This window comes from Ursus americanus, chromosome X (assembly GCF_024610735.1).
Source record: "Ursus americanus isolate L20-20 chromosome X, mUrsAme1.1.p, whole genome shotgun sequence".
NCBI classification, from domain to species: domain Eukaryota; kingdom Metazoa; phylum Chordata; class Mammalia; order Carnivora; family Ursidae; genus Ursus; species Ursus americanus.
The window spans coordinates 91,451,372-91,477,619 of record NC_142164.1 but is presented as its reverse complement, the minus strand read 5'-3'; the positions used below and the strand labels follow the sequence as shown (position 1 = coordinate 91,477,619).

The 26,248-nt window shown below is 39.4% G+C and overlaps 1 protein-coding gene and 1 pseudogene across 3 annotated transcripts in view; both read left to right on the top strand.

Annotated features, from left to right (window-relative positions):
• PRRG1 (proline rich and Gla domain 1) overlaps positions 1–26,248 on the top strand; it is a 140,306-nt gene that overhangs the window by 86,065 nt on the left and 27,993 nt on the right. For both annotated transcript variants that reach the window (XM_045790464.2, XM_045790465.2), the window contains exon 3: positions 574–734. In XM_045790464.2, the coding sequence (XP_045646420.1) occupies positions 574–734 (161 nt within the window). The remainder of the gene's footprint in view (positions 1–573; positions 735–26,248) is intronic.
• Positions 653–20,321, top strand: LOC123787651 (ferritin heavy chain pseudogene; annotated as a pseudogene). The gene is made up of 2 exons (XR_015723402.1): positions 653–734; positions 4,585–20,321. The product of XR_015723402.1 is annotated as a ferritin heavy chain pseudogene (transcript).

Here is a 26,248-nt window from a genome sequence, read left to right as displayed (position 1 = left end):
GGTGTCCAACAGCAGAATGCCTGGAGAAATCCACTTACAACACCAAGTATAAGGAGGCACCTGGGTGGTTCAGTCAGATAAGCATCTGCCTTCCATTCAGGTCATGATCCCAGGGTCCTGGGATCGAGCCCCACACTGGGCTTCCCTGCTCAGCAGGGGGGTCTGCTTCTCCCTCTCCCACTGCCCTTCCCCCACAATCATGTACTCCCTCTCTCTCTCTTTTTAATAAATAAATAAAATCTGTAAATTAAAAAAATTAGTATAGGTAGTGGATCACTATTACTATTTTAAACACTGATGGTTGGCAGGAATGTGCTACAGTCTGAATCTAACCACGAATTATGTCCCTGTCCCTGCCCAGGCAACTGCTACTGAAAGGACATGCTCACGTGAGGAGGAAGACAGCAGGGGTGGTTTGGAGCTAAATGTTACTTTGTTGCGGACTCAGGGGAAGAGGTTTAGGATGTTGGCTGTGTTTTCTAAAGAGCGCCTAGCAGTTTTCTCCTTGGGTATTAAGCTTCTACATGTTTTTCAATTTTATAATTTTATGCTTATGATATTATCTCTTCTTAGTTTTCCTCACAGGAGAAAACGCCAATTCAGTATTGAAACGCTACCCAAGAGCGAATGGGCTTTTTGAAGAAATAAGACAGGGCAACATTGATCGTGAATGCAGAGAAGAAATCTGCACCTTTGAAGAAGCAAGAGAAGCTTTTGAAAATACTGAGAAAACTGTAAGTATCTCGGCAACTTTGAAGGACCGCTCACAGCTTTGCCTACCTTTTGGATGTATGTTTGCCGTCTGCGTTCCCGAACTGTGCGCTGCTGTCAGGTACAGATCCATCACAAATTACCTTTGTGAAGAACTCTGGAAGGGGCATCTAACTAAGACCGCTCTGTGGACAGGAGGCCAGGCTCGCTTCCCCGAGTCTTGTTCTGCTTGGAGGGCCCTGTTTCCACAGGCCTCTGCTGAGCCGACACTGATCATCCTAGCCAGGGGAAGCTTGTTTCACTCGGGGCTCCGACGGGGAAAGTTAGAGATAGCATCACCTGACTCTGCCTTATCAGGGAGAAAGTGTGGAGGAACCTAATAGATACTGACACTGTTTTAAAATCTCTCACTTCTTGGGGCGCCTGGGCAGCTCAGTTGGTTAAGCGGCTGGCTCTTGATTTTGGCCCAGGTCATGATGTCAGGGTCCTGGGATGGAGCCCCACATCAGGCTCCACGCTCAGCTGGGAGTCTGCTTAAGGATTCTCTCTCTCCCTCTGCCCCTTCCCCCAGTCTCCTGCTCATGCATGCGTGCTCTCTTTCTCTCTCTCTCTCTAAAATAAATCTTTTAAAAAATACCTTTTACTTCTTGTACAAAAGAAAACACATATCCATATTTGAACTCCCTTCCCCACTCTAAGAATACTCCTTACCTTTCTTTACTCTAGATGGCATGCTGTTCAAGGAGAGCAGGGATGGGAACAAAAAAGGCAGTGGTATAAATTCTGTGGAACTGCTCTGGAGTTGGAAATGACATTACCAGGGGGTAGCCATTATATATAAAGATCCATTCCTGTGCAGTGACCATGAAAATAACACTAGGTGCTAAACAAGTGGTGTCAGATGTGCTTAGAGGGATTATGTCTCAGAAGCAGCAGATATAGAAGTTTTAAAGAAAGGGGTTTGTTTGTTTGCTCTTGAAGATTTATTTATTTATTAGAGAGAGGGAGAGAGAGAGAGAGACTGTGAGTGGGGGGAGGGGCAGAGGAGAGAGAATCTCAAGCAGACTACCGGCTGAGCATGGAGCCTGATTCAGGGTTTGATCTCACAACTCATGAGATCACGACCTGAGCCGAAATCACAAGTCAGATGCTTAGCCCACTGAGCCACCCAGGCACCCCAGAGAAAGAGGTTCTGATCTTTTGTTAGGTAGAAAAGGACCCAGGAGTTAGAGGAAGGAGCTCAAGGAGAGACGATCAGGGAAGCATCATCACTGGATTCCAATGTGCAAAACAAAAGCAAAATCAATGTATAAATTGATAAGCTGTGAGCATCAGTTTTTATATTTTTATTTTTTATTGAAGTATAATTGACATACAATACTATATTAGTTTCAGGTATACAACATATTGATTGGACAGTTGCATACATTGCTTAACGGTCACCACCATGAGTATAGTCATCTTCGGTCACCATACAGTGTTATTACAATATTACTGGTTATATTCCCTCTGCTGTACTTTTCATCACTGTGACTTAGTTTATAACTGGAAGTTTGTACCTCTTAATCCCTTTTCTCTATTTTGCCCATCCCCCACCCACCTCCCTTCTGGCAACCAACAGTTTGTTGTCTGTATTTAAGGGTCTGTTTGTTTTAGATTCCACTTATAAGTGAAATCATATAGTATTTGTCTTTCTCTGCCTCATTTATTACACTTAGCTTAATACCCTCTAGGCCTGTTCATGTTGTTGCAAATGACAAGCTCTCATTCTGTTTTATGGCTGAGTAGTGTTCCACTGTGTGTGTGTGTGTGTGTGTGTGTGTGTGTGTGTGTGTGTGTACACCACATCTTCTTTATCTGTTTGTTTATCCTTGGACACTTAGGTTGCTTCTGTATCTTAGCTATTATAAATAATGCAGTAAACATTGGTGTGCATGTATCTTTTTGAGTGAGCGTTTTTGTGTTCTTTGGGTAAATACCCAGTAGTGGAATTACTGGGTCATATGGTATTTCTATTTTTAATTTTTTAAAAAAGATTTTATTAGAGTGAGTATGAGTGGGGGAAGGGGTGGAGACAGAGGAAGAGGGAGAGGCAGACTTCCCGCTGAGCAGGGAGCCTGACGTGGGGCTCCATCCTAGGACCCTGAGATTACAACCTGAGCCAAAGGCAGATGCTTAATTGACTGAACCACCTAGGCGCCCCCCTATTTTTAATTTTTTGAGGAGCCTCTATACTGTTTTCCACAGTGCACTTACATTCCCACCAATTTACATTCCCACCAACAGTGCACGAGGCTTCCTTCTCTCCACATCCTTGTCAAAACATTGTTCCTTGTCTTTTTGATACTAGCCAGTCTGACACGTGTGAGGTGATATCTCTTTCTGGTTATGATTTGCATTTCCCTCATGATGAGTGATGTTGGGCATCTTTTCCTGTGTCTGTTGCCTATCTGTAGGTCTTTTTTGGCAGAGTGCCTTTTCAGGTTCTCTGCCCATTTTTAAAATTTGATTGTTTAAAGTGGTTTTTGTTTATTTTAAATAAAATTTATTTATTTTTTTAGAGACAGCACGAGCAGGGGGAGGGGCAGAGGGAGAAGGAGAGAATCTCAAGCAGACTCCACACTGAGCATGGAGCCTGACTCAGGGCTCAATCTCACAACACTGAGATCATGACCTAAGCCAAAATCAAGAGTCGGATGTTTAACTGACTGAGTCCCCCAGGCGCCCCTAAAGTGTTTTTTAAATCTTAAATCCCATAATTAAAAATGAAAAAAAAATCATCTGCAGTTCCATCATGCAATCACAGAGCACTGTTGGCCGTTTAGTTTGTTTCCAGCTTTTTTGCTGTGCACCTGCTTAGTCCTTATTTGTTTTATTTTACACATTTATATTTTTCTTATGAAATTAATATATGGTCATTGTAGAGAAATTTAAACTATAGTAAAACATGACGTGAATAAAATCATTTCAGTTTTTAGCACTGTCAGTTTTCAAATTTTGGTATATATTATTCTGGCCTATTTTTAATATATAGATAATTTTTAAATAACAGTAAGAAAGTATAAATAGTGCTTTTATAGCATGCAGCTTTTAATAAAAACCGGTCCATGTTTTTAAAACAAGCAAAGCTTAGTTTTTGATATTACCTTTTTTCAAAAAATACAAATTTCAGATATTCTACCATCATTTTCATAAAGCTAATGACTTTTCATACTGCTTTATCATTCTTCTTTAATGGAAAGGTAAGAACTTTAGTGGGAAGATACTTTGAAATTATGTAAATCTTCTATTCTTATCAGACTATTACACACTAGTTTTAACATCTTCTTTCGATGATTCTTCACTGAATCAATTAAATTGTAGTTGCTAAATGGTGTCTTCTAACTACATCATATGTACATTTGTTGGTTGGCATTCAACTACGGGCAGGAACTTTCCCATTATCTGTCTGTCTGTCTTTTAGTACAGACTCAAGATTACTTTATATCAATGAACCGTAATCCCTTACTGTCAGTGTTTTGATCAAATTGTCCCAAATTTGGCTAATGGAAGTTTAACTTCAAACTGGCTTCTCTGTTTTTTTTTTGACATTATCTTTATTTATTTATTTATTTATTTATTTATTTATTTATTTATTTAATTTGAAAGAGAGCACATGCACGTGCACACAAGTGGGGGGGGGAGGCAGAAGGAGAGGGAGAGAGAGAATCTCATGCAGGCTGCATGCCCAGCGTGAAGCCCAGCTTGGGGCTCAGTCTTACAACCCTGAGATCGTGACCTGAGCCAAAATTGAGTCGGATGCTTAACCCACTGAGCCATTCAGGCACCCCTGCTTATGGATTTTTTTTTTAAATGCAAATTTTTTTTTTTTAGGTGGGTTCGACACCCAATGTGGAGTTTGAAATTTTGACCCTGGGATCAAGAGTCAGATGCTCCACTGACTGAGCCACCAGGTGTCCCTGCAGTTGTTTCTTTCATTTTCATTGGAGCCATAAATGAAGCACATTTTATTGAATGTGGACTTTTGATCGTAGTGGAAAACCTTCTTCTACACCGTAGTTAGAGAAGAATTCACACAGTTTCTTCTAATATACTTGAGTTTTTACGTTTAGATCTCTGATTCACTTACTAGTTTATTTGTGAGTATGGTATGAGTTATGGATATGATTTTTTTCACATGGCTGTAGAGTTGTCTAAAGACTGTTTTTGTAAAATCTGTCTTTGCTTCAGTGATTTTAGCTGCCCTTATGCATCTCAGTGCTTCTGTGTATCCGTTCTTGCCCACAGAGATAGGATGCTGCATTTCAGCAGTCTTTGAAGCAAACAGAAGAAGAAACTCCTTCAGCAATTGCTCAAGCAGTTCTCTGCCCTCTCCAGGATCACCTTTTCTTCTCTATAGATTCTTTCTCATTAGTCTGTACACCTTTAAAAAGAACTCTCTTCACCCCTCATCCCGCTCCAACAACTACCTCATATCTTGAAACTCTGTTCTGTCTGTACTCAACTCCTGTGCTGAGGTTTCCTAGTGTCATGGTTTGAAATGCTAACGATTCCCAAGTTTCTATCCTGGAGGGCCACCCCGAACTGCTGAACTATGTGACCCCCTGCTTACTCAGCATCTCCTCTTGGAATTGAATACGTTTCTTAAACTCAGCATAAAAAATTCATGTCCCTTCCCCCCAAATCTGCTTCTACCACCGTCCTGATTTCAGTGAGTGGTAACTCTGTCTACCCATCTCTTTGCTAAGCCCCCAAACCTTGTTGTTAACCCTGACCCTTCTCTCTGTTTCACATGCACATCCCATCTGCCGATAGTGTTGCTTCTAACATGAAAATATATTCAGAATCGAACCACCTTTCACCTCTCTCTACTTGTTACCACTTTACATCCAAGCCACCGTCACTCTCTTGTCTGTACGATTTCTTGGCCCGCTCCCCATAGTTGATTCTCAAAACAGCAGGCCAGAGTGCTCCTTTAAAGTATCTTCTCTGTAATGTTGCGTCTTCCTTAGTTAACGTCAGAGTGCTCAGAATCACCCGCAAGGCACTATACGGGCAGTCCCCGTCCCTCTCCTCTCCATACCTTCGCTGCGGCTGCAGTTCTTTCTTTACCTCATCTCCTCTGACACTCCCCCCCTCATTTGCTTTGCTGTGGCTTTCTTGCAGCTCCTTAGAAATATACACAGTGCACGTCCTGCCGGTGTAGTCACAGTGCATGACTTTGGCACTTGTGCTTTCCTCTTCCGGATAGATATGTCTGAGCTCACCACTCTCAGGTCAAGTTCACCTTCTTAGCAAGAACGTATCTTACCTTAAATTGTAACTTCTTGCCCCTTTTCTGAATTCTTTTTCTTTCCGGTACTTATCACCATCTGACATCTGTTGATTTTGTTTATTGTTGCTGTCCCTCGGGAACTGTTAGCTCTACAACAGCAATATTTCCTGTCTGTTTTGGTCATAGCTGTGGTCCTTAGCATATAAAACAGTGCTGGCTCATAACAGGAACTAATTAAATATTTGATGCCTGGATAAAGAATGAACGACTGAATTGGCATATTATGAGGTACCTTCATTTCATAGGAAGTCGTGATTTAAAACTTATTCACAAATTAGCTGATAGATGTGGACTTAATTTTAAAAGCTTTTTTATTATTATAGTGGTATTAGGTTCCTTTCCTTTATGGTTTCTAGCTTGTCATCAGAGTTAGTTTATGCCATTAAAACCATACCATTCACAATAAGGTGCACCCAGTCTTTTGGTTTAATAAGTGTAATAGAAATAGCATTCTGATCCTTGATCTGTTTCAGAATAATGTTTGTTATATGTTAAGAAGGATCTGCTCTATGTTAAGAAGTACTGAACAACACAGTTTCATCTTTGAAGTTCATGATTGATTAATTCTGGCAGTGAAGAAAATGGTTGGCTTTTGGTATTTGCTTTCTACACTTAGTCTACTTATTAACTATCTTTTTGTTTATTAAAATTTATAAACGCAGGTTTATTCGTACATATTTTCATCCTCCCCAAATCTGAACTGTGTTAATTTAGAAGTATGCTTTCAGTAGGGTGGGGTGGGGTTTTTTGGGTAATTTTTTACCTAATGGGAACCCAAGTCTAATTATAACATATAGTGGAAGAAAATGTAGTTCGTGCTTCTCATTCTCACCATGTAGAAATTTGGTCAGATTTATCTGCTGAGTACCTGCTATATGACAGACATGGGACATAAACAGTAAGCGACATCGTGGCATTTGAGATATGATAGAGACAGCGTACGTACACACATAATCTCACATACACAGTTGTTATCAGAAGTCTCTGAAACAATGCTCTGCCTGGAGAATGACGTGGACCTGATTTGGTGTCTCAACTCTGCCACCTACTGACTGTATTGCTTTGTGCAAACATTTTACCTTTCTAGGCATCAATTTCTGTACCTTTTAAAAAGTAGAAATTATACCTATAGCATTAGGTTTGGCTGTGCACTTAGCTTAGTGCTTGGCACAGAGGAGGCTCTCAATAAATAAATTCTGTTCTAGTTTTTAGGTGCTCCATTACAGTCACTTTATTTAGGAATTGTTATTTGATCTCTTCCATTTTTTTCTTTTTTCCTCTCTATTGGCCCATCAGGGTGCTTTGCCTGTTAGAACTTTAAATTTTGAGCCAATGTGAATAAAATATGAGTAATTCTTTAAAACAACTATTTCAGAACTTTTCTTCACATATTCTAGTTTATTTGTGCTTGAGTTTTCAAAATGGTTGTCCTCAAACTTTACTAGATTGCATAAGAATCAGGTTGGCTACTTGTCAAAACTGCATAGTTCCACTTAGCATCCAGATCTGGGTTTCTAATACTATTCCACAGTAAAAGGAACCATGACTATTTAGGGAAATGGCTGATTCTAGAGCTGGGGCAGAGAGAATACAAGATGGACTGGAATACACTGTAGTACTAGAAAGTAAGGAAGTGCTAAAAACAAAGAATGGGAGCATGTCACAGGGACACAGGAGCCAACCTGAAGGAGGTCTGAATGGTCAAAGCTGGAACAATTTGAGTCACAGAATAAGTAATGCAGTATTGGATTATAACCCAAAGCATACAGTAAATACACATGTGTCCACAATTATATGAATGAATGAAAAAATAGTTGAGAAAAATATACAGTACACAAGAATTCCAAATTATATAGGAAAATATAGCTTCATTCTCTGCCTTTCTCCTGTGTGGTTTGGACTTAGTGATCTGCTCCCAAAGAATAGTGTGTGGGAAGTGCTGGGAAATAACTACCATGGAGAAAGCTGGCGAACGCTACCTTGACCATGTGATCAAGGTCAGCGTCATCAGTGATAAGTCATGTATAGCATGTGATGAGAAGGGAATTTACTTCTGTGGTATTTTCCCCCCAAACACATAAACCCAGTGGGATCATGAGAAAATTACCAAAGACATCCAAATTGAGAGACATTCTGCAAAGTTCCTGACTCCTCAAAACAAGATCATAAAAAAGAAGACTGAGAAACTATCACAGACCAGAGGAGACCAAATAGACATGATGATTAAATGCAATATGGATTAAAAGGTCATTAGTGGGAAAACTAGTGAAATCCAAATCTGTTAATAGTAATGGGCCAGTATTGGTTCACTATCTCTAACAAGTGTACCATTCCAATGTAGGATGCTAACATTAGTGGATAGTGGCTGAGGAGTATAGGAGAATGCTCTGTACTATTTTTGCAACCTTGCTATAAATATAAAATTACTGCAAAATAAGTTTAGTTTTAAAATTCACGGTTCAGGGTCCACAGGTCTCCATGGGACCAGAAAACCTGCTTGAAGGAACAGCCTTGGGGATTCTGATGTACATGATCAGCAAACAACGTTTTATAAGATTGTAAAGCAAGCTGTTCAACTAAAACCACTTAGTTGGAATACTCAAAAAGCTTTGCAGTGCGGTATTCTCAGGGGTGTGGGTGCCTGGGGTATCCTGTCTGTGTGTATCATCCCAAGTCTTTTTTCCATTCCCTGTGTCCTCCATGCTCCACTCTACCCCCAAGCTGTGGCTGCATTTTAGAAACGGAATCAGTAATATCCAAGGGTTTTAGATCTAGGTCCAATAATTGTGTTTTAGGTAATACCTATCATTCCAAAGTGTTGCTATTTACATTGGTTTTATGTGAAAATTGTTGAAAGAGAAATTGAAGAAAGAACTATATAGTGCCCCTTAGTACTAGGTGTTGTTAACAAAAGCTACACTGGAAATCTCTGATGGGCTAGGGGCTCGGGGCTCACTAAGGTAGCTCGCTGGCTAGGGCACCCAGACACTACTCCCATCTGTGCAAGGTGGAGACGGAATGTAAACAGTGGTGCTCACCAGCCCCTTCAACCCAAACAGCAGGGAAGCTTTCTGCTGTTTGGCAGACTTCTAGGACTGGTTCCTTTATATTCTAGTTGCTCGTTTAAACTGTGCTTTCTTTTCTATGCCCCCGGGCAGACAAATCTGTTTCTGATCCCTCAGTACTATCCCTCCCCACTATAGTTCACAGCATAGCTGGTGGGAGTTCTGGTCTTTTCCTCTCCTGCTCTTTTGTATGTGGTCTCTCTATCCTTTGCTGTGCAGAAGCTGTTCAGTCAGCCCTCAGTTCTTCAGGTGGAATTGCTTTATATGGAGGAGTAGATTTGGCATGTCCATGGAGGAGTGAGTTCAGGGTCTTCCTATGTCACCATTTTGGACCCTTCGAAAACCTTATATGACCAATTAAAGTAAGTTTTTATTCATTAAATTGTTGATATTTTTAAATTAGTGGTGTTTTATTCTCTGGCATTTGGGCCCTTTTCTAGATTATGAATCCTTTGAAGTCTCAGTTACTCTTTTCAGGTTACAGTAAGAACTTAATTTGGAGGGTTTCCGACTGTGTATTACCAGAACAGTGGATTCGTTCCAGTGTGGGTCTCTCCTGCCCATGCCAGCAGTCTGTTAACCGTGACCTGAAGTTACCTCAGCAGGTTTCCTCTCCTAGTACCAGTTACTCTTTTCCAGACATGCCCTCATAGGTTGGGTACTGGTGGGAGTAATGGGCCCAGTTTGTTGTCACTTGTACAATCATTTGCATCATAGATTTAGTATAACTCTGCATATTATTGTAGGCAACAATGTCTAGTTCATGGTGCCCTGTTTAACCTCCAAATATGCTATTTACCTAGGATTGTACTAAAGACACATACAGAATTTCAGAGCTCAGCAGTGCTTATTAGAATTAATTTGCCAGAAGATGTTCGTCTAGTGGGTGTGATGGAAATCCAAGGATTCCATGGCAACATTGCACCAGAGTTTGAGGTCACATAAATGATGAGTCAGGTGTCTAAAAAGACCCTGCTTTGTGTGGCCACTCTAGTTTGATCGTCTAAACTCCTATTCTTTAGTGCTAGGCAGATCTCCTATCTTTCTGGGCACTTTTGAGCATAAACTCCTACCTGTTCTCTTCCATTTAAAACTTCAGTGTTGAATTTCCTTTATGCCCACTTTTTTCTCCTTTGCTCCTTCAGCTCCTGCTAGACCTTGACCTTAAGATCATGGAGTGAGGAGAGGAGCATGATCTGCTTCTTAACCCTTACCCCTTGCCATCTCTCTCCTTAAGTATTTTGTGGGGGAAGGAAGGGGAAAGGGACAGATATCTCTAATTTAACTGGTATTGCTCTATCCCCTTTTTGTCTGTCACTAATTCTTTGGTGGGCCTGATTATAAATTGGGTGGGAGGTGCACAGTGTTCTTCAAGGGGACCCTAAAAGAAACCTCTATACAGCATAGTTCCAGGAATAGGAGTTATGACTCCTTGTTGGCTTCTTGCACCCCCTTCCCCAGCTGGCTTCTATCCTAGTATGCATGCCTCACATCCTTGTTGTTGGGGCCTTTTGCCTGGCAAACAGCCCTCTGGGACAGAGTAGCTGCAGCATGGCTCAGGTTTTCCACAGTATCCACCTAACTAGTGGGAAATTCTTACATCCTTGTTTTAATCTTTGGGAAAGGTCTGTACCATCACTGACCCTGTTCTCCACCTTGCTTTCCTCAGATCTGCCCTGCCCTTCATATGGGCACAGGGGGCAGGAGTGAGGTACGTCAGCCATTCCACTGCTTAAGCAGATGTCCACTCAGAGAGTGAAATGTCAGTGTTCTCATACACATATCCTAACAACTAGCTTTCTTAGAGCTCCCCTCAGTAGTTCAGAGTCTTGAACTTTGACTCTGAAATGTGACATGGTAACCTAGCATGTGCAGCAGTGATCCTCGTGGCCTTGTCAGCTACCGTGCTGCTGCTTTGGGATGGGTAATTGCTTGATAGGCAGTACTGTCCTTGTTAGTGATGGCTCGCATTATCTAACAGTGAGCTGCAATCAGTCAGTGAAATTGATGAGAATTAAAACATTCAAATTGGGATTTGAGTAGAAACCTACATCAGCAACTTTGCTTGTTAAATGGTTATGCATCTTTTATTTCATTTGAAAGATGATGTCATATGTCTCCCATAGCATGCTAGGAGGAGGTTAGCCATGAATTCAAAGAACAGGGGTTTACCTGTTTCCCAAGGAATTATATTCCTTGGCGTAATACACTAAACCTCTCCCTCCACAAAAGGAAAAGGAAAAAAGTCAGAAACCACCCATTCTAGGATAAGACTGAAATGTAAAATGACATGATATCCAAGACAAAATGCAGATTTTTCTTTATTAATGTTTTCTGCCTGTACCATAACACTGTAGACTATTAGGGCCACAAATAAATTACCAAAAAGTATAAACAGTTATGAATATTTTAAAAAGCAGCTACATTGATAAATGTATTCAGACAAGTAGATGAAAAAAATTACCATATTTCATTGTGTGATCACTTACTCATTCCCATTTTAACATCTCTGAAAAGTTGAAGTGTAGTTTACAATCAATGACATGTCATGGGTTAGTTGAAAGCATTTTTTTTTCTTTTTTTAATACATAGAAAATAGTGTGCTTTTCAATTCATGGTATATTTGATAGAATACAGCAACAAATCACCACTCATGCCCACTCAGAGATTCCCGTCTGGGTGCAGCCACCACTGTAAATCACTTTTTGTTATGGTAGGTAGCTGCTGATTCCTGTTTAGGGTTGTCACTGTTTTTTCCCCCCAGTGTTAGGGCATAGTCTCCTAGGACAAGGCTGACAGTGACTCTCATAGTTGGCATATCAGTAACCGAAGAAATTAGATTTCATTTAGCTATTTCCAAGGTACAATAAAATCAGTGGCAAAGGGAATTGGAACTTTGCGATAGCCCTACATTGTTAGCCCTAGGTCTTGGGTACTATCAAGCTGAAACAGACGATTTATTCTCCCACTACACATAAAACAACCAACTGAGCAAAGAGAGCTGTGCCTTTCTTTAAGCGTATTCTTTAAAGACTTACACTAATGCCATAAATTAAAACAGCATTATTATTTGAACGTTAAGGTATTGTCCCATTCCCAGAGCTAATATTTGATACCAGTCACTGCTTCTCATGAATAGACTAGAGGCAGATTTTTCCTTCCATTCCACGGCTGAAGAAAAATTCATGGAATAGGCTCCAGTAATATTTATAATTGATAGGGCCCATGAAAACCAAATAGATCAAGCTCTTCATTTTTCAAATAATAGCCCCAAAGAAGTCAATTTACTCTTTTTCCATCACAAGATACTGATTGGTGCAGGCCAAAATAGGACCCAGGTCTCCTAATTCAGTGTCTTCCCCACTCCTCCTTCCCCTTCCCTTGCTTTGCATTGAACACAGTTCCCTCCTAATTTAATTGGTGATGGTTATGCCAAGGGGTTTTACAATGAAACAACTTACCTCTAGGTTTCTTATGCTGGTTCTTATTAGGCCGTTATTAGGCCATAAAGACATATCACAATATGCTTATTCAAGTTCAGATATAATTGAAATGGAACAATTGGTGGCTGGTACCTACTCTTAGCTGGAATTTTAATTTTACTGTTTTAAAATGCTTGAGAGCAAGACCATTGGTACAGGCAACTCAGGTAATACTCTTTCAACATCTCTGGACCAATATTGTGAATGCCAAAAGACCAATGATACACTTGACAAGGGGGAGACCACTCCCTTATTGATGTACTTTGCCTTCCTGTTCTAAAGAAAAGCCTGTTAGTGAAATGGACATCACACCTGTGGATCAGATATATGCTAATTACATAGATAAATGTGCCCTTTATTCCTAAGTATGCATGGACAAAGGTTTGCAAAATATTTGAGGAAAGTGAAAGAGAAGGTCATGATGAACAAACAGAACAATTTCTGAGGTTAAAAAAAATAGAGGAAACATGGGGCGCCTGGGTGGCACAGTGGTTGAGCGTCTGCCTTCGGCTCAGGGCGTGATCCTGGTGTTGTGGGGTCGAGCCCCACATCAGGCTCCTCCGCTATGAGCCTGCTTCTTCCTCTCCCACTCCCCCTGCTTGTGTTCCCTCTCTCGCTGGCTGTCTCTATCTCTGTCAAATAAATAAATAAAATCTTAAAAAAAAAAAATAGAGGAAACAGAACTTTACCAAAAAATTCAAATTCATACCCAGAGTTTTGAGATACGGATTTGAATTAAGACTATGAATTTGAATTGAATAAGACTGAATTTGAATAAGAGTATGTATTTGAATTTGAATTTGAATAAGAACAGGCTGTAACAGAGGGGATTAGTTGGAGAACAAAATAAAGTTCTTGGAAAATAGACACATTATCCCAAAATTAAAAACTCAGTAAACACCAAGTGCCCAGCGCAAGGTCGCCCCGCCTCATGCTCCAGCAGAACCTGGAACACGTCACTCAGGCCCTGCCCCCCAACCGGAAGCTCGGCCCCCCCTTCCCAGGAACCCATTTCCGGTCCCATGCCAGCTCGCGCAACGTTCCAACTGACGCTTCCCTGAGGTCTCCAACCGCCACTGACTCTGCCAACAGCCTCCCTTGCCACTCAGGCTGAGAAATCTCTGAGGCCGCCACCGCCTTCGGCCCCTCCGCTGCCCGCTCCGCGGCCTTTGCCTCCACGCCACTTTCGCTTTTGCGTTGGTGCCCAAGCCGCCACCATGGCCACTGCACCGCTCTCACAAGTGCGCCAGAACTACCACCCCGACTGCGAGGCCGCCATCAACAGCCAGATCAACCTGGAGCTCTACGCCTCCTACGTGTACCTGTCCATGGCCTTCTACTTCGACCGCGACGACGTGGCCTTGAAGAACTTCGCCCAGTTCTTCCTGCGCCAGTCCCGCGAGGAGACCGAGCACGCCGAGAAGCTGATGCAGCTGCAGAACCAGCGCGGTGGTCGCATCCATCTCCGCGACACCAAGAAGCCGGACCGCGACGACTGGGAAAGCAGCCTGAAGGCCATGGAGTGCGCCTTGCACCTGGAGAAGAGCGTGAACCAGAGCCTGCTCGACCTGCACCAGCTGGCCACCGATAAGAACGACGCCCACCTGTGCGACTTCCTGGAGCGCCACTACCTGCACGAGCAAGTCAAGTCCATCAAAGAGTTGGGGGGCTATGTCACCAACCTGCGCAAGATGTGGGCCCCGGAAGACGGCATGGCAGAGTACCTCTTCGACAAGCTCACCCTGGGTGACAGCGACAATAAGAACTGAGTTGGGACTGTTTTCCCTATAGCCGCAGGGTGCATGGTGATCACCTGGTTTCCCTGATCACCATGCCGAGCATGCATATTGCAGTTTTGCCTTTGCAAAAGGTTCCAGTTTTTTTCTCCCAGTTTTGCCATAAATAAATAAAGTTGTTTGGTTTCAATAAAGTTATTTGGTTCCTAAATGAGTAAAGGTCTCTGGTTGATTTATATGCAAATCTCTCACCTTTTAAGTTTTAAAACAGGTACCCAGGAATCTCTCCACCCACCCAACTCCATCTATATGCAGCTCAGGATCTCTGAAGAGGGGGAGGGAGAAAATATTTCATGGGACCATGGAAAACAAAAAAATTAATCTTACCCTTATAAACAGTGTGGGGTGGGTGGTCTAGGGCCCTGATGAATGTGGGAGCCTGTGCATAGTAAAAGTATAAAAATATGGCCTGAAAATTATGATTGGGTCTGGGGAAAGAGTCATGGAAATGGGTTTGGGGAGGGATTAAAGTAAAGGAGGTTTTCAGCTTTACCTGAAAACTTTTAGTTTGTTAAAATATGTAAATACTAACGATGGTTGATTCTAGATAGCAAGAAAGGGACTCCAGAAGCCATCATGGCAGGATACCTCCTTGGCAAGCTCATCTAGGGCAAGAGTGATACTAGAAACTGAGTGTTAGGCTGGCTTCCCCCAAGATATGAGAGTGATTGCCTTTGGACCCATGTGCAGGACATGTATATTGTCATTAGGAAACTTCTACTTCCCCTTATAAATTGTGTGGTTATGTGGGATGAGGTAAGATGGGTGGTTTGGAGCCCTGGTTGCTGTAGATGGATGTGTATGACTAAAATATAGAAAAGACATGGTCTAGAATTCGTAATAGTAGATGCTTCTGGGAAAGAAGTGAAAAATGGGATTGGGCAGGGATTAAAATAAATGGAGTCTTCAACCTTATCTGAATCTTTTTTAGCTCATTAAGTCATGCAAATGTTCATGTTTATTGTTTCTCATTAACAGCTTGAGGGCCCTGGAAACTGGCATAGTAGATTACCTGCTTGACAGGTTCACCCTTGTCAGTGAATATGGAACTGTGTTTTAGACTTACGTCTCTAGAGACAGAAGTGTGATTTCAAATGGCCGTCAGTGCCAGGCATGCATGCTGCCAATACAAAACCTCCAGTTATGGGTTTTATTGTACACTTTCTATTAGTTTGGTATAGAAAGAAGACCCTACTCAGTATAAGAGTTGAAAATGTAACAAAGATGCTGAACATCAAAATATTTGATAATATGAAGTAGACTGAATCTCCAAGAAAGAAATAATTCACAACAATAATAATTCATAGTCATAGAAGGATCTTGTACAATAACAACCACTCTGTAGAAATTCCAGAAGGAGAAAACAAGGGGTTGTTCAGAGGGAGTAGATAATAATCAAGAAATAATTTTTTTAAAAATAGTATAATCCAAATACTATTATCTTACATATTTTCTCCTTTAATCTACTAATATTCTGAATTACATTAATAGATTTTCCTGTGTGGCATTATTTTTTTATTCCTGGAATAAAACTTATTTGATCACTGTTGATTTGTTTTACTACAGTTTTTTGAGATGTAATTTATAGATGTAACATTGTGTAATTTTAAGGTATACAGTGTGTTGATTTATGTTGGAAAATGATAGCCACCAAAACCTTAGCAAAAGCCTCCATCATTTCATATAATTACCATTTCTTTTTGGTGGTGAGATTACTTAAGGTTTATCCTCTTAGCTGTTTTCAAGGGTATAATTTGTTAACTATAATGGCCAGAGTATACATTAGATCTCTAAAGTTTGTACCATTTGATCAATATCTCCCCATTTCTTCCAACCCCCAGCTTGTGGTAACCACCATTCTACTCTATGTTGCTGAGTTCAGCTTTTTTAAATTCCTTATATAATTGATAGAATACAGTATTTGTCTTTTTCTGACTTATTTCACATAATGTCCTCAAGTTTCATCCAAGTTGTTGCAAATGGCAGCATTTCTTTCTTATAGTAGAATAATATTCCATTTTATATATGGACCACATCTTCTTTATCCATCTATCTGCTGACCAACGCTTAGGTTGTTTCCATATGTGGCCTATTGTGAATAATGTTGCAGTGAACAGTGGGAAGCAGTTATCTCTCTGAGATTCTGTTTTCATTTCTTTGGGATAAATACCCAGAAAAGAAATTGCTGGTCATATAGCAGTTCTGTTTTTAAGTTTTTGAGGAATGTCCATACTGTTTTCCATACTGGCTGTATCAGTTTATACTCCCTTCAGCAGTGCACAAGGGTTTCCTTCTCTCCATATCCTTGCCAGCACTTGATATTTCTTGTCTTTTTAATGATAGCCATTCTAACACATGTGAGGTGATATCTCATTGTGACTTTGATTTGCATTTCCCTGATGACTAGTGATGTTGAGCACTTTTCATATACCTGTTAGCCATCTGTATGTCTTCTTTGGAAAGATGTCTATTTAGGTTCTCGGCCCATTTTTTAACTGGGTTGTATAAGTTCTTTATATATTTTGTATATTAATCCCTTACAGATATATGCTTTCCAGATACTGTCTTCTATTCCATAGTTTGCCTTTTTTGTTTTACTGATTGTTTCTTTTGCTGGGCAGAAGTTTTTTAGATTAACGTAGTCCCACTGATTTATTTTTTGCTTTTGTTGCTTGTGCTATTGGCGTCATATTCAGAAAATCATTTCCAGGACCAATATCAAAGAACTTTTTTCCTGTGTTATCTTCTGGGAGTTTTATGGCTTCAGATATTAGGTTTAAGTCTTTAATCCTTTTTGAGTTAATTTTTGTGTATGGTATAAGGTAGGAGTCCAGTTTCGTTCTTCTGCATGTGGTTATTCAATTTTCCCACCATAATTTATCAAAGACACTGTCCTTTCCCCTTGCTCCCTTGTCAAGTATCAGTTGACCATTTATGTGTGAGTTTCTGAGCTTTTGATTATGTTCCACTGGACTATGTGTCTTTTTTCATGCCAGTATCGTACTGTTTTGATTTATAAGGTTTTGTATTATTGTTTGAATTCAGGAAGTACAATGCCTCCAGCTATGTTCTTTCTTAAGATTGCTGTGGCTATTCAGGGTCTTCTGTTGCTCTATAGGAATTTTAGGATTATTTTTCTATTTCTGTAAAAAATACCATTGGAATTTTGATAGGGTTTACAGTGACTCTGTAGAAACTTTGGGGAGTATGGACATTGTAACCATATCAATTCTTCTGATCAATGAACACAGGATATCTTTCTGTTTATCTGTGTCACCTTATTTTCTTTCATGAAATTCTTGAAGTTTTCAGTGTAGAGATCCTTCACTTCCTTGGTTAAATTTATCCCTAATATTTTATTGTTTTTGATGCTAATGTAAATGGGATTGTTTTCTTTATTTCTTTTTCTTGTTATTAGTGTATAGAAATGCAACTGTGTTGATTTTGTAACCTGTAACTTTTCCGAATTCATTGATTATTTCTGACAGGTTTTTGGTGAAGTCTTTTAAGACTTTCTAGATATAAAAGCATATCATCTGCAAAGACGATTTGACTTTTTCCTTTCTAATATGGATGCCTTTGATTTCTTTTCCTTGCCTGAAAGCTCTGGCTAGGGCTTCCAGTACTATGATGAATATGAGTGGTGAGAGTGGGCACTTTTTCTCATTCCTGATCTTAGAGGAAAGGCTTTCACCATTGTGGATGTCATAGCTTGTCCTTTGTGACCTTTATTATGTTGAGGTATCTTTTTATAATCAATTTGTTGGGAGTTTTTAATCATAAATAGGTGTTGAATTTTGCCAGATCCTTTTTTCTGCATCTACTGAAATGATCATATGATTTTTATCCTTCATTTTGTTAAAGCAGTGTATCACATTGATTGATTTATGGGTGTTAAACCATCCTTGCATCCTTGGAATAAATGCCCCTTGATAATGACATATAATCTTAGTAAAGTTTTGCTTCATTTGGTTTGCTAATATTTTGTTGAGTTTTGCATCTATGTTTATCAGAGATACTGGCTTGTAATTTTCTTGTGGTATCCTTGCCTGGCTTCAGTATCAAAATGTTGGCCTTGTAAAATGAATTTGGAAGTGTTCTGTCATATTTTTTTGGAATCGTTTGAAAAGAATTTGTATTCTTTTTTAAATGTTTGGCAGAATCCACCAGTAAAACTGGTACTGGACTTCTGCTTGTTGGGAGGTTTTTGATTACTGATTCAATCTCATTACTAGTAATTGGTCTGTTCAGATTTTCTAGTTCATCATGATTCTGTTTTGGTAGGTTCTATGTTTCTCAGAAATTATCCATTTTTTCTAGTTTGTCCAATTCGTTGGTGCATACAGTCGAATGGGAGTTAGGTGCACCAACCCCCCCCCCCCCGCCCCGTGCAGTCAAAAATCTGAGTATAACTTTTGACTCCCCAGAAACCTTTCTACTAATAGCCTACTATTAACCAGAAGCCTTATCAATAACACAAACAGCCAATTAACACGTATTTTTATGTTATATGCATTATAATACTGTTTTCTTAAAGTAGAGAAAATAAAATGTTACTAAGAAAATCATAAGAGAAAAATATACTTAAAATACTGTAAAAAGTCCACATATAAGTGGACTTTTGCAGTTCAGATTCATGTTTAAGCGTCAGCTGTAATTGTAGAAGTCTCTTTTGTATTTCTGTTGTAGTTGTCTCTTTTATTTCTGATTTTGTTTGTTTGAATCTTTTTCTCCTTAGTCTAGCCAAAGTTTACTGATTTTTTTTAAAAATTTTCATTTATTTTCTGAACATTCTATAATGTAATATCTACATTTATAAATTTAAAAAATCTTCAAAAAACATTCCAAAATAAACAACATTCCATATGTTCTGCAATTTTTTTTTAAAGTTTCAGAATAATAGCAGTGTCTTGGGAGTGTCCTGCCAAGTAACTATTGGAGGACAGAATTCATATTGATCTGTAAATACTGATTCGAGTGTGGAAAATGGGTCTCGCGATCTCAGATACATCCGTAATATTCCAGCAACAAAACCTATTTCCTGCACTTGGGACCAGTTTTTCCTAATTCTATAGAAAGTGCTTCTGTCAGAAGGTGCCAAACTGAAGCCAACTACAGGAGTATTAGCAGGGACTCAGAGTAAGCATCACCATGGACAGCAACTGTTGCCACTGACTCCATGCAGTGGGCTGAGTTGTTCTTGCTTGAAGATCTCCTGATGGGAGGGATGAGCATTTCCCCCCCAAAGGCTTGAAAACTAAAAGTATAGATGAATGAATGAATGAATGGGCAAGTGAATTTTAAGAAAATCAAAGGTGGTTGAAGAATGCCAGAGAGGTCTTCTGAATATTTGATTTTATTTATCTTTTCAAAAACCAGCTGTTAATTTTCTTGATCTTTAAAAAATTTTTTTTTGGTCTCTATTTCATGTGTTTTTCCTATGATTTTTTTTATTTCCTTCATTATGCTAACTTTGGGCTTAGTTTGTTCTTTTTCTAGTTCCTTGATGTGTAAAGTTGTTTATTTAAGATCTTTTTATCTTGATCTTTTTTTCTTGATGTAGACATTTATCAGTATACACTTGCCTCTTAGAACTGCTTTTCCTGCATCCCATTTCTTTTTTTTGTGTGTTGTGTTTCCTTTTTTTTTTTTTTTTTTTTTTTAACTCAAGATATAATTCTGATTCCCTTTTGAATTCTCCTTTGACCCACTGGTTGCTCAGGAGTGTGTTCTTTGGTTGTTGTTTTTAAGTTTTTATTTTTAATTAATCTCTACACCCAACTTGGGGCTTGAATTTACAACCCTGAGATCAAGAGTTGCACACTCCACATACTGAGTTAGCCAGGCACACCAAGGAGTATGGTTTTTTGGGTATTTTTGTTTTTTTAAGATTGTATTTACTTGACAGAGCGAGCACAAGCAGGGGCAGAGGGAGAGGGAGAAGCAGACTCCCTGCTCCATCCCAGAACGCCAGGATCATGTCCTGAGCTGAAGGCAGACGCTTAACAACTGAGCCACCCAGGCGCCCCAGGAGTATGTTTTTTTAATTTCCACATATTTGTGAATTTCCCAGCTTTCCTTTTGTTATTGACTTCTAGCTTCATACAGTTGTGTTCAGAAAAGATACTTGGTGGGGCACCTAGATGGCACAGTAGGTTAAGCATCTGATTCTTGGTTTCAGCTGAGGTCATGATCTCAGAGTACTGGGAATCGAGCCCTGCATTGGGCTCTCTGCTCAGCAGGGAGTCGGTTTAAGATTCTCTCTCCCTCTCCCCCTCCTGCTTATTCTCTCTCTCTCTCTCTCTTTCTCTAAAATAAGTAAATAAATCTTAAAAAAAAAAAAAAAGGTACTTGGTGTGATTTTGGTCTTAAATTTGCTAAAAATTGTTACATGACCTGTCATGTGGTCTATCCAGAGAATGTTTTCTGTGCACTTGAGAAGAATGTGTATTTTCTTGTTGCTGGATGGAATGTTCTGTAGATTTCTGTTAGGTCCGTTGTTTTCCAGGGGCTCCTGAACTGTAGGCAGGGTGGACCGGAACCAGTTCACAGACCACTACATGGTCCATAGCTGGGAACAAAGTCTCTATGCCTTTACCCAATGCACAAGTGGTTGAGATTCCTTCTGAGTCATTCGGCATGTGGAGCTGGATCATTCCATAGCTCCACAAAGGCACTTCTGTCTGTGGATGGATGCCAAATGACGGTTGGGGTGGGGCAGTGCAAAAACAAGAGCTGTTTTTTACAACATGATACTGACATCAGTCTTGCTAATATTTCTATTTAGGATTTTGCATCTCTCTAACTTAACACATAGTTTTCTTTTCAGGTGTGTGAGTACCGTCTTTGTCCTGTTTTGGTATTAGGATTATTCTGGCCCTGTAAAACAAATTGAGAATTTTTTTTTTTTCATTTTTATATGCTCTGGAATGATTTTCATATTATAGGTTTTCTTGATCTAAGAAGATTTAGTAGAATTCACATTAAAATTATCTGGGTCTCCTCTCTTTTTAAAGATAGATGCTTTTATTTCTGTAAAAATTGGCTTTGGGATTTTGATAGGGATAACATTGAATCTGTAGATTGTTTCGGGAGCACAGGTATTTTAACGGTATTAAGTCTTCTATTCCATGAACATGATCTGTCTTTACATGTACTTGTTTCTTTAATTTTTTCAGCAATGTTTTGTGTCACATTGATTATATGTTCAGCTATCCTCATGCCCCAAGGATAAATCCCACTTGTTGAGGTTCATTGCATCTGTATTTATCAAAAATATTGGCATGTAGTTTTCTTTTATTGTAGTGTCTTTTTCTGGCTTTGCAATCAGAATAATACTGGCCTCAAAAAATGAGTCTGGAAGGGTGCCCTCTTCTTCAGTTTCTTGGAAGACTTTGAGAAGGATTGGTATTAATTCCTCTTAAATTCATTTAGAACCACAAAAGGCCCCAGTAGCCAAACAATCTTGAGAAAGAAGAACAAAGCTGGAGGCCTCACACTTCCTGAATTAAAACCATATTACAAACTTACAATAATAAAAACAGTACGGTACTGGCATAAAGACAGACATATAGACCAATAGAACTGAATCGAGAGCCCAGAAATAAACCCACAGATACACACTCAAATGATCTTCAACAAGGGTGCCAGAATACACAATGGGGAATGTATAGTCTGTTCAACAAATAGTGTTGGGAAAATTAGATATCCATATGCATAAGAATGAAAATGGAACTCTGTATTATACCAGAGACAAAAATCAACTCAAAGCGGATTAAAGACTTTGACATAAGTGGAAGGTTGGGCAGTGGGCAACACATTAGAGCTACTGATAAAATTATAACTAAAACTGGTAAATCATAATGCATGTTGCCATTGAGATTCTCAAGCTTCGTTACACATTAAAATTACCACCAGACTACATCCCAGATGAATTACATCAGTCTCTAGGGACAGGACCTGGGTATTTCAGGCAGTCAAACCGGTGTGAGCACCTTGCTCCTCAAAGTATGCTCTGTGGCAAGCAGTCACCTGAGAGCCTGTTACAAATGCAAAATCCCAAGCCTCATCCCAGACCTACAGTTTCAGAATCTACATTTTAATAAGACCCCAGGTGATGAATATGCACCCTGATGTTTTTGAAGCACTGCTTTATCATCCTGGTTTTAAACTATGGCAATACATTGGGATAACCTGGGATGCTGGAAAATAATCATGCTCAGACTTAAACAGCTTATCCAGTTACATCCTTATGAATGTACTGGAAGAAACATACTTAAAACTTATTTTAACTTCAGCAATTATCATTGAATTAGCAAATATTTAAAAAGACTTGAAAACCTTATCTAATTTCCATTGATGTTGGGTATGTGCACACACAGTCACTTTTTAATTTTTTTTTAATTCCAGTATACTTAACATACAATGTTATATTATTTTTAGGTGTACAATATAGTGATTCAGCAATTTCATTACTCAGTGTTCATCCCGATAAGTATACTCTTAATTCCCCTTTACCTATTCCACCTATCATCCCCTTCCCCACTGGCAACCATCTATTCTCTATAGTCGAGAGTCTGGTTTTTTGTTTGTCTCTTTCTTAGTTTGTTCATTTGTTTTCTTTCTTAAATCCCAAATAGTAATGAAGTCTTATGGTATTTGTCTTTCTCTGACTTCTTTCACTTAGCATACCTTCTAGATCCATCCATGTTGCAAAAGGCATGATTTCATTCCTTTTTTTTTTTTAAGATTTATTTATTTATTTTTGAGAGACAGAGTGAGGGAGCACTCATGCACATGGGGGGGGGGGGGAGAAGGAGAGAAGCTGACTCCCTGCTGAGTATGGAGCCCGATATGGGGCCTGATCTCAGGACCCTGAGATCATGACCTGAGCCGAAATCATGAGTCAGATGCTCAACTGACTGAGCCACCCAGGCGCCCCAAGATTTCATTCTCTTTTATGGCTGAGTAATATTCTGTTATTTATGTACCACTTCTTTATCCATTCATCTGTCAGTGAACGTATATTTTTCCCTATATTGGCTATTGTAAATAATGCTGCAATAAACATAGGGCTGCATGTCTCTTTGAATTAGTGTTTTTGTTTTCTTTGGGTAAATACTCAGTAGTGGAATTAATGGATCATATGGTAATTCTGTTTTTAATTTTTGAAGACCCTCCATACTATTTTCTACAGTGGCTGCAATAGTTGCATTTCCAGCAGTTCGTGAGTGTTGCTGTTTCTGTACATCTTGCCAACACTTGTTTCATTTATTTTTTTTTAAGATTTTATTTATTTATTCGACAGAGATAGAGACAGCCAGCGAGAGAGGGAACACAAGCAGGGGGAGTGGGAGAGGAAGAAGCAGGCTCACAGCGGAGGAGCCTGATGTGGGGCTCGATCCCATAACGCCGGGATCACGCCCTGAGCCGAAGGCAGACGCTTAACCGCTGTGCCACCCAGGCGCCCCTGTTTCATTTATTTTTGATTTTAGTCATTCTGACAGGTGTGAGGTAATATCTCGTTGTAGTTTTGATTTGCATTTTCATGGTAACTAATGATGTTGAGCATCATTTCATGTGTCTGCTGGCCGTCTGTATGTCTTCCTTGGAGAAATGTGTGTTCATGGCCTAACTGGATTATTTGGGTTTTTGGTGTTGATTTGTATAAGTTCTTTACATATTTTGGATACTCCCCCTTTATCGAATGTCATTTGTGAATATCTTCTCCCGTTCAGTAGGTTGTCTTTTAGTTTTGTGGGTTGCTTCCTTTGCTGTGCAAAAGCTCTTTATTTTGATGTAGTCCCAATAGTTTATTTTTGCTTTTATTTCCTTTGCCTCAGGAGACATATCTAGAAAGACGTTGTTATGGCCCATATCAGAGAAATAACAGCCTGTGCCCTCTTCCAGGATTTTTATGATTTCAGGTCTCACATTTAGGTCCTTAATCCATTTTGAGTTCATTTTTGTGTATAGTGAAAGAAAGTGGTCAGTTTTCCCAGCACCATTTGTTGAACTTTCTCCCATTGCTTATTCTTGCGTCCGTTTTGAAGATGAATTGACCATAACATCATGGGTTTATTTCTGGGCTTTCTATTCATTGATCTATGTATCTGTTATCATGCCAGTGCCATGGTTACTACAGCTATGTAATGTAACTTCAGATCTGTAACTGTAATACTTCCAACCTTGTCTTTCCTTTTCAAGATTGTTTTGGCTATTTGGGGTCTTTTATAGTTCCATACAAATTTTAGGATTGTTTGTTTTAGTTCTGTGAAAAATACTCTTGGTATTTTGATAGGGATTACATTAAATCTATACATTGCTTTTGGTAGTATGGACATTTTAACAATATGTGTTCTTCCAACCCATTAGCGTGGAATGTCCTTCCATTTCTATCATCTTTAATTTCGTTCATAAATACTTCTTATTTTTCAGAGTATAAGTCTTTCATTTCCTTGTTTAACTTTATCTCTAGGTATTTTATTATTCTCGATGCAATTATAAATGGCATTGTGTTCTTAATTTTTCTTTCTGATGTTTCATTATTAATATATAGAAATGCAATGGATTTCTGTACACTGATTTTGTATCCTGCAACCTTACTGAGTTCATTTGTCTGTTCTAGTAGTATTTTGATGGAAATTTTAGGGTTTTCTATATGTAGTATCTTGTAATCTGCAGATAGTTAAAGCTTTACCTCTTCCTTACCAATTTGGATGCATTTTATTCCTTTTTTTTTTTTTAAAGATTTTATTTATTTGACAGAGATAGAGATAGCCAGCGAGAGAGGGAACACAAGCAGGGGGAGTGGGAGAGGAAGAAGCAGGCTCATAGCGGAGGAGCCTGATGTGGGGCTCGATCCCATAACGCCGGGATCACGCCCTGAGCCGAAGGCAGACGCTTAACCACTGTGCCACCCAGGCGCCCCTATTCCTTTTTTCTTGTCTCCTTCCTGTGGCTAGGATTTCCAATACAGTGTAGAATAAAAGTGGTGAGAGTGGACATCCCTGTCTTGTTTTTGATCTTAGGGGAAAAGCTCTCAGTTTTTAACCATTGAGTATGATGTTAGCTGTGGGTTTTTCATAGGTGGTTTTTTTATGTTGAGGTGTGTTACCTCTAAACCTACTTTGTTGAAGGTTTCTATCATGAGTGAATGTTGTATTTTGGCAAATGCTTCTTCTGCATTTATTGAAATGATCATATAGGTTTTATCCTTTTCTCTTATTGATGTAATATACCACTTTGATTGAGTTGTGAATATTGAACCACTCTTGGAACGCAGGAATAAATCCCACTTGATCATGGTGAATGATTTTTTTAATACATTGTGGGATTCGGTTTGTTAATATTTTGTTGAGAATTTTTGCATCTATGTTCATCAGAGATACTGGCCTGTACTCTTTTTTTGTGGTGTCTTTATCTGGTTTTGGTATCAGGGTAATAGTGGCATCATAGAATGAATTTGGAAGTTTTCCTTCCTCTTCAATTGTTTGGAATGGTTTGAGAAGAATAGGTAGTTAACTCTTCCTTAAATGTTTGGTAGACTTCACTTGTGAAGCGAGGGCACCTTGGTGGCTCAGTTGGTTAAGCATCTGACTCTTGGTTTCGGCTCAGGCATGATCTCTGGGTCATGGGATCGATCCCCGAATTGTCCTCTGTTCTCTGTCCTGAGTCAGCTGGAGAGTCTCTCCCTCTCCTTCTGCTCCTTCTCCTGCTCACAATCTCTTTCTCTCAAATAAATAAAATCTCTTAAGAAAAGAATTAACTTGTGAAGCCATCTGTTTTGACTTTGTTGAGAGTTTTTTGATTACTGATCCAATTTCCTTGCTGGTAATTGGTCTGTTCAAATTTTCTATC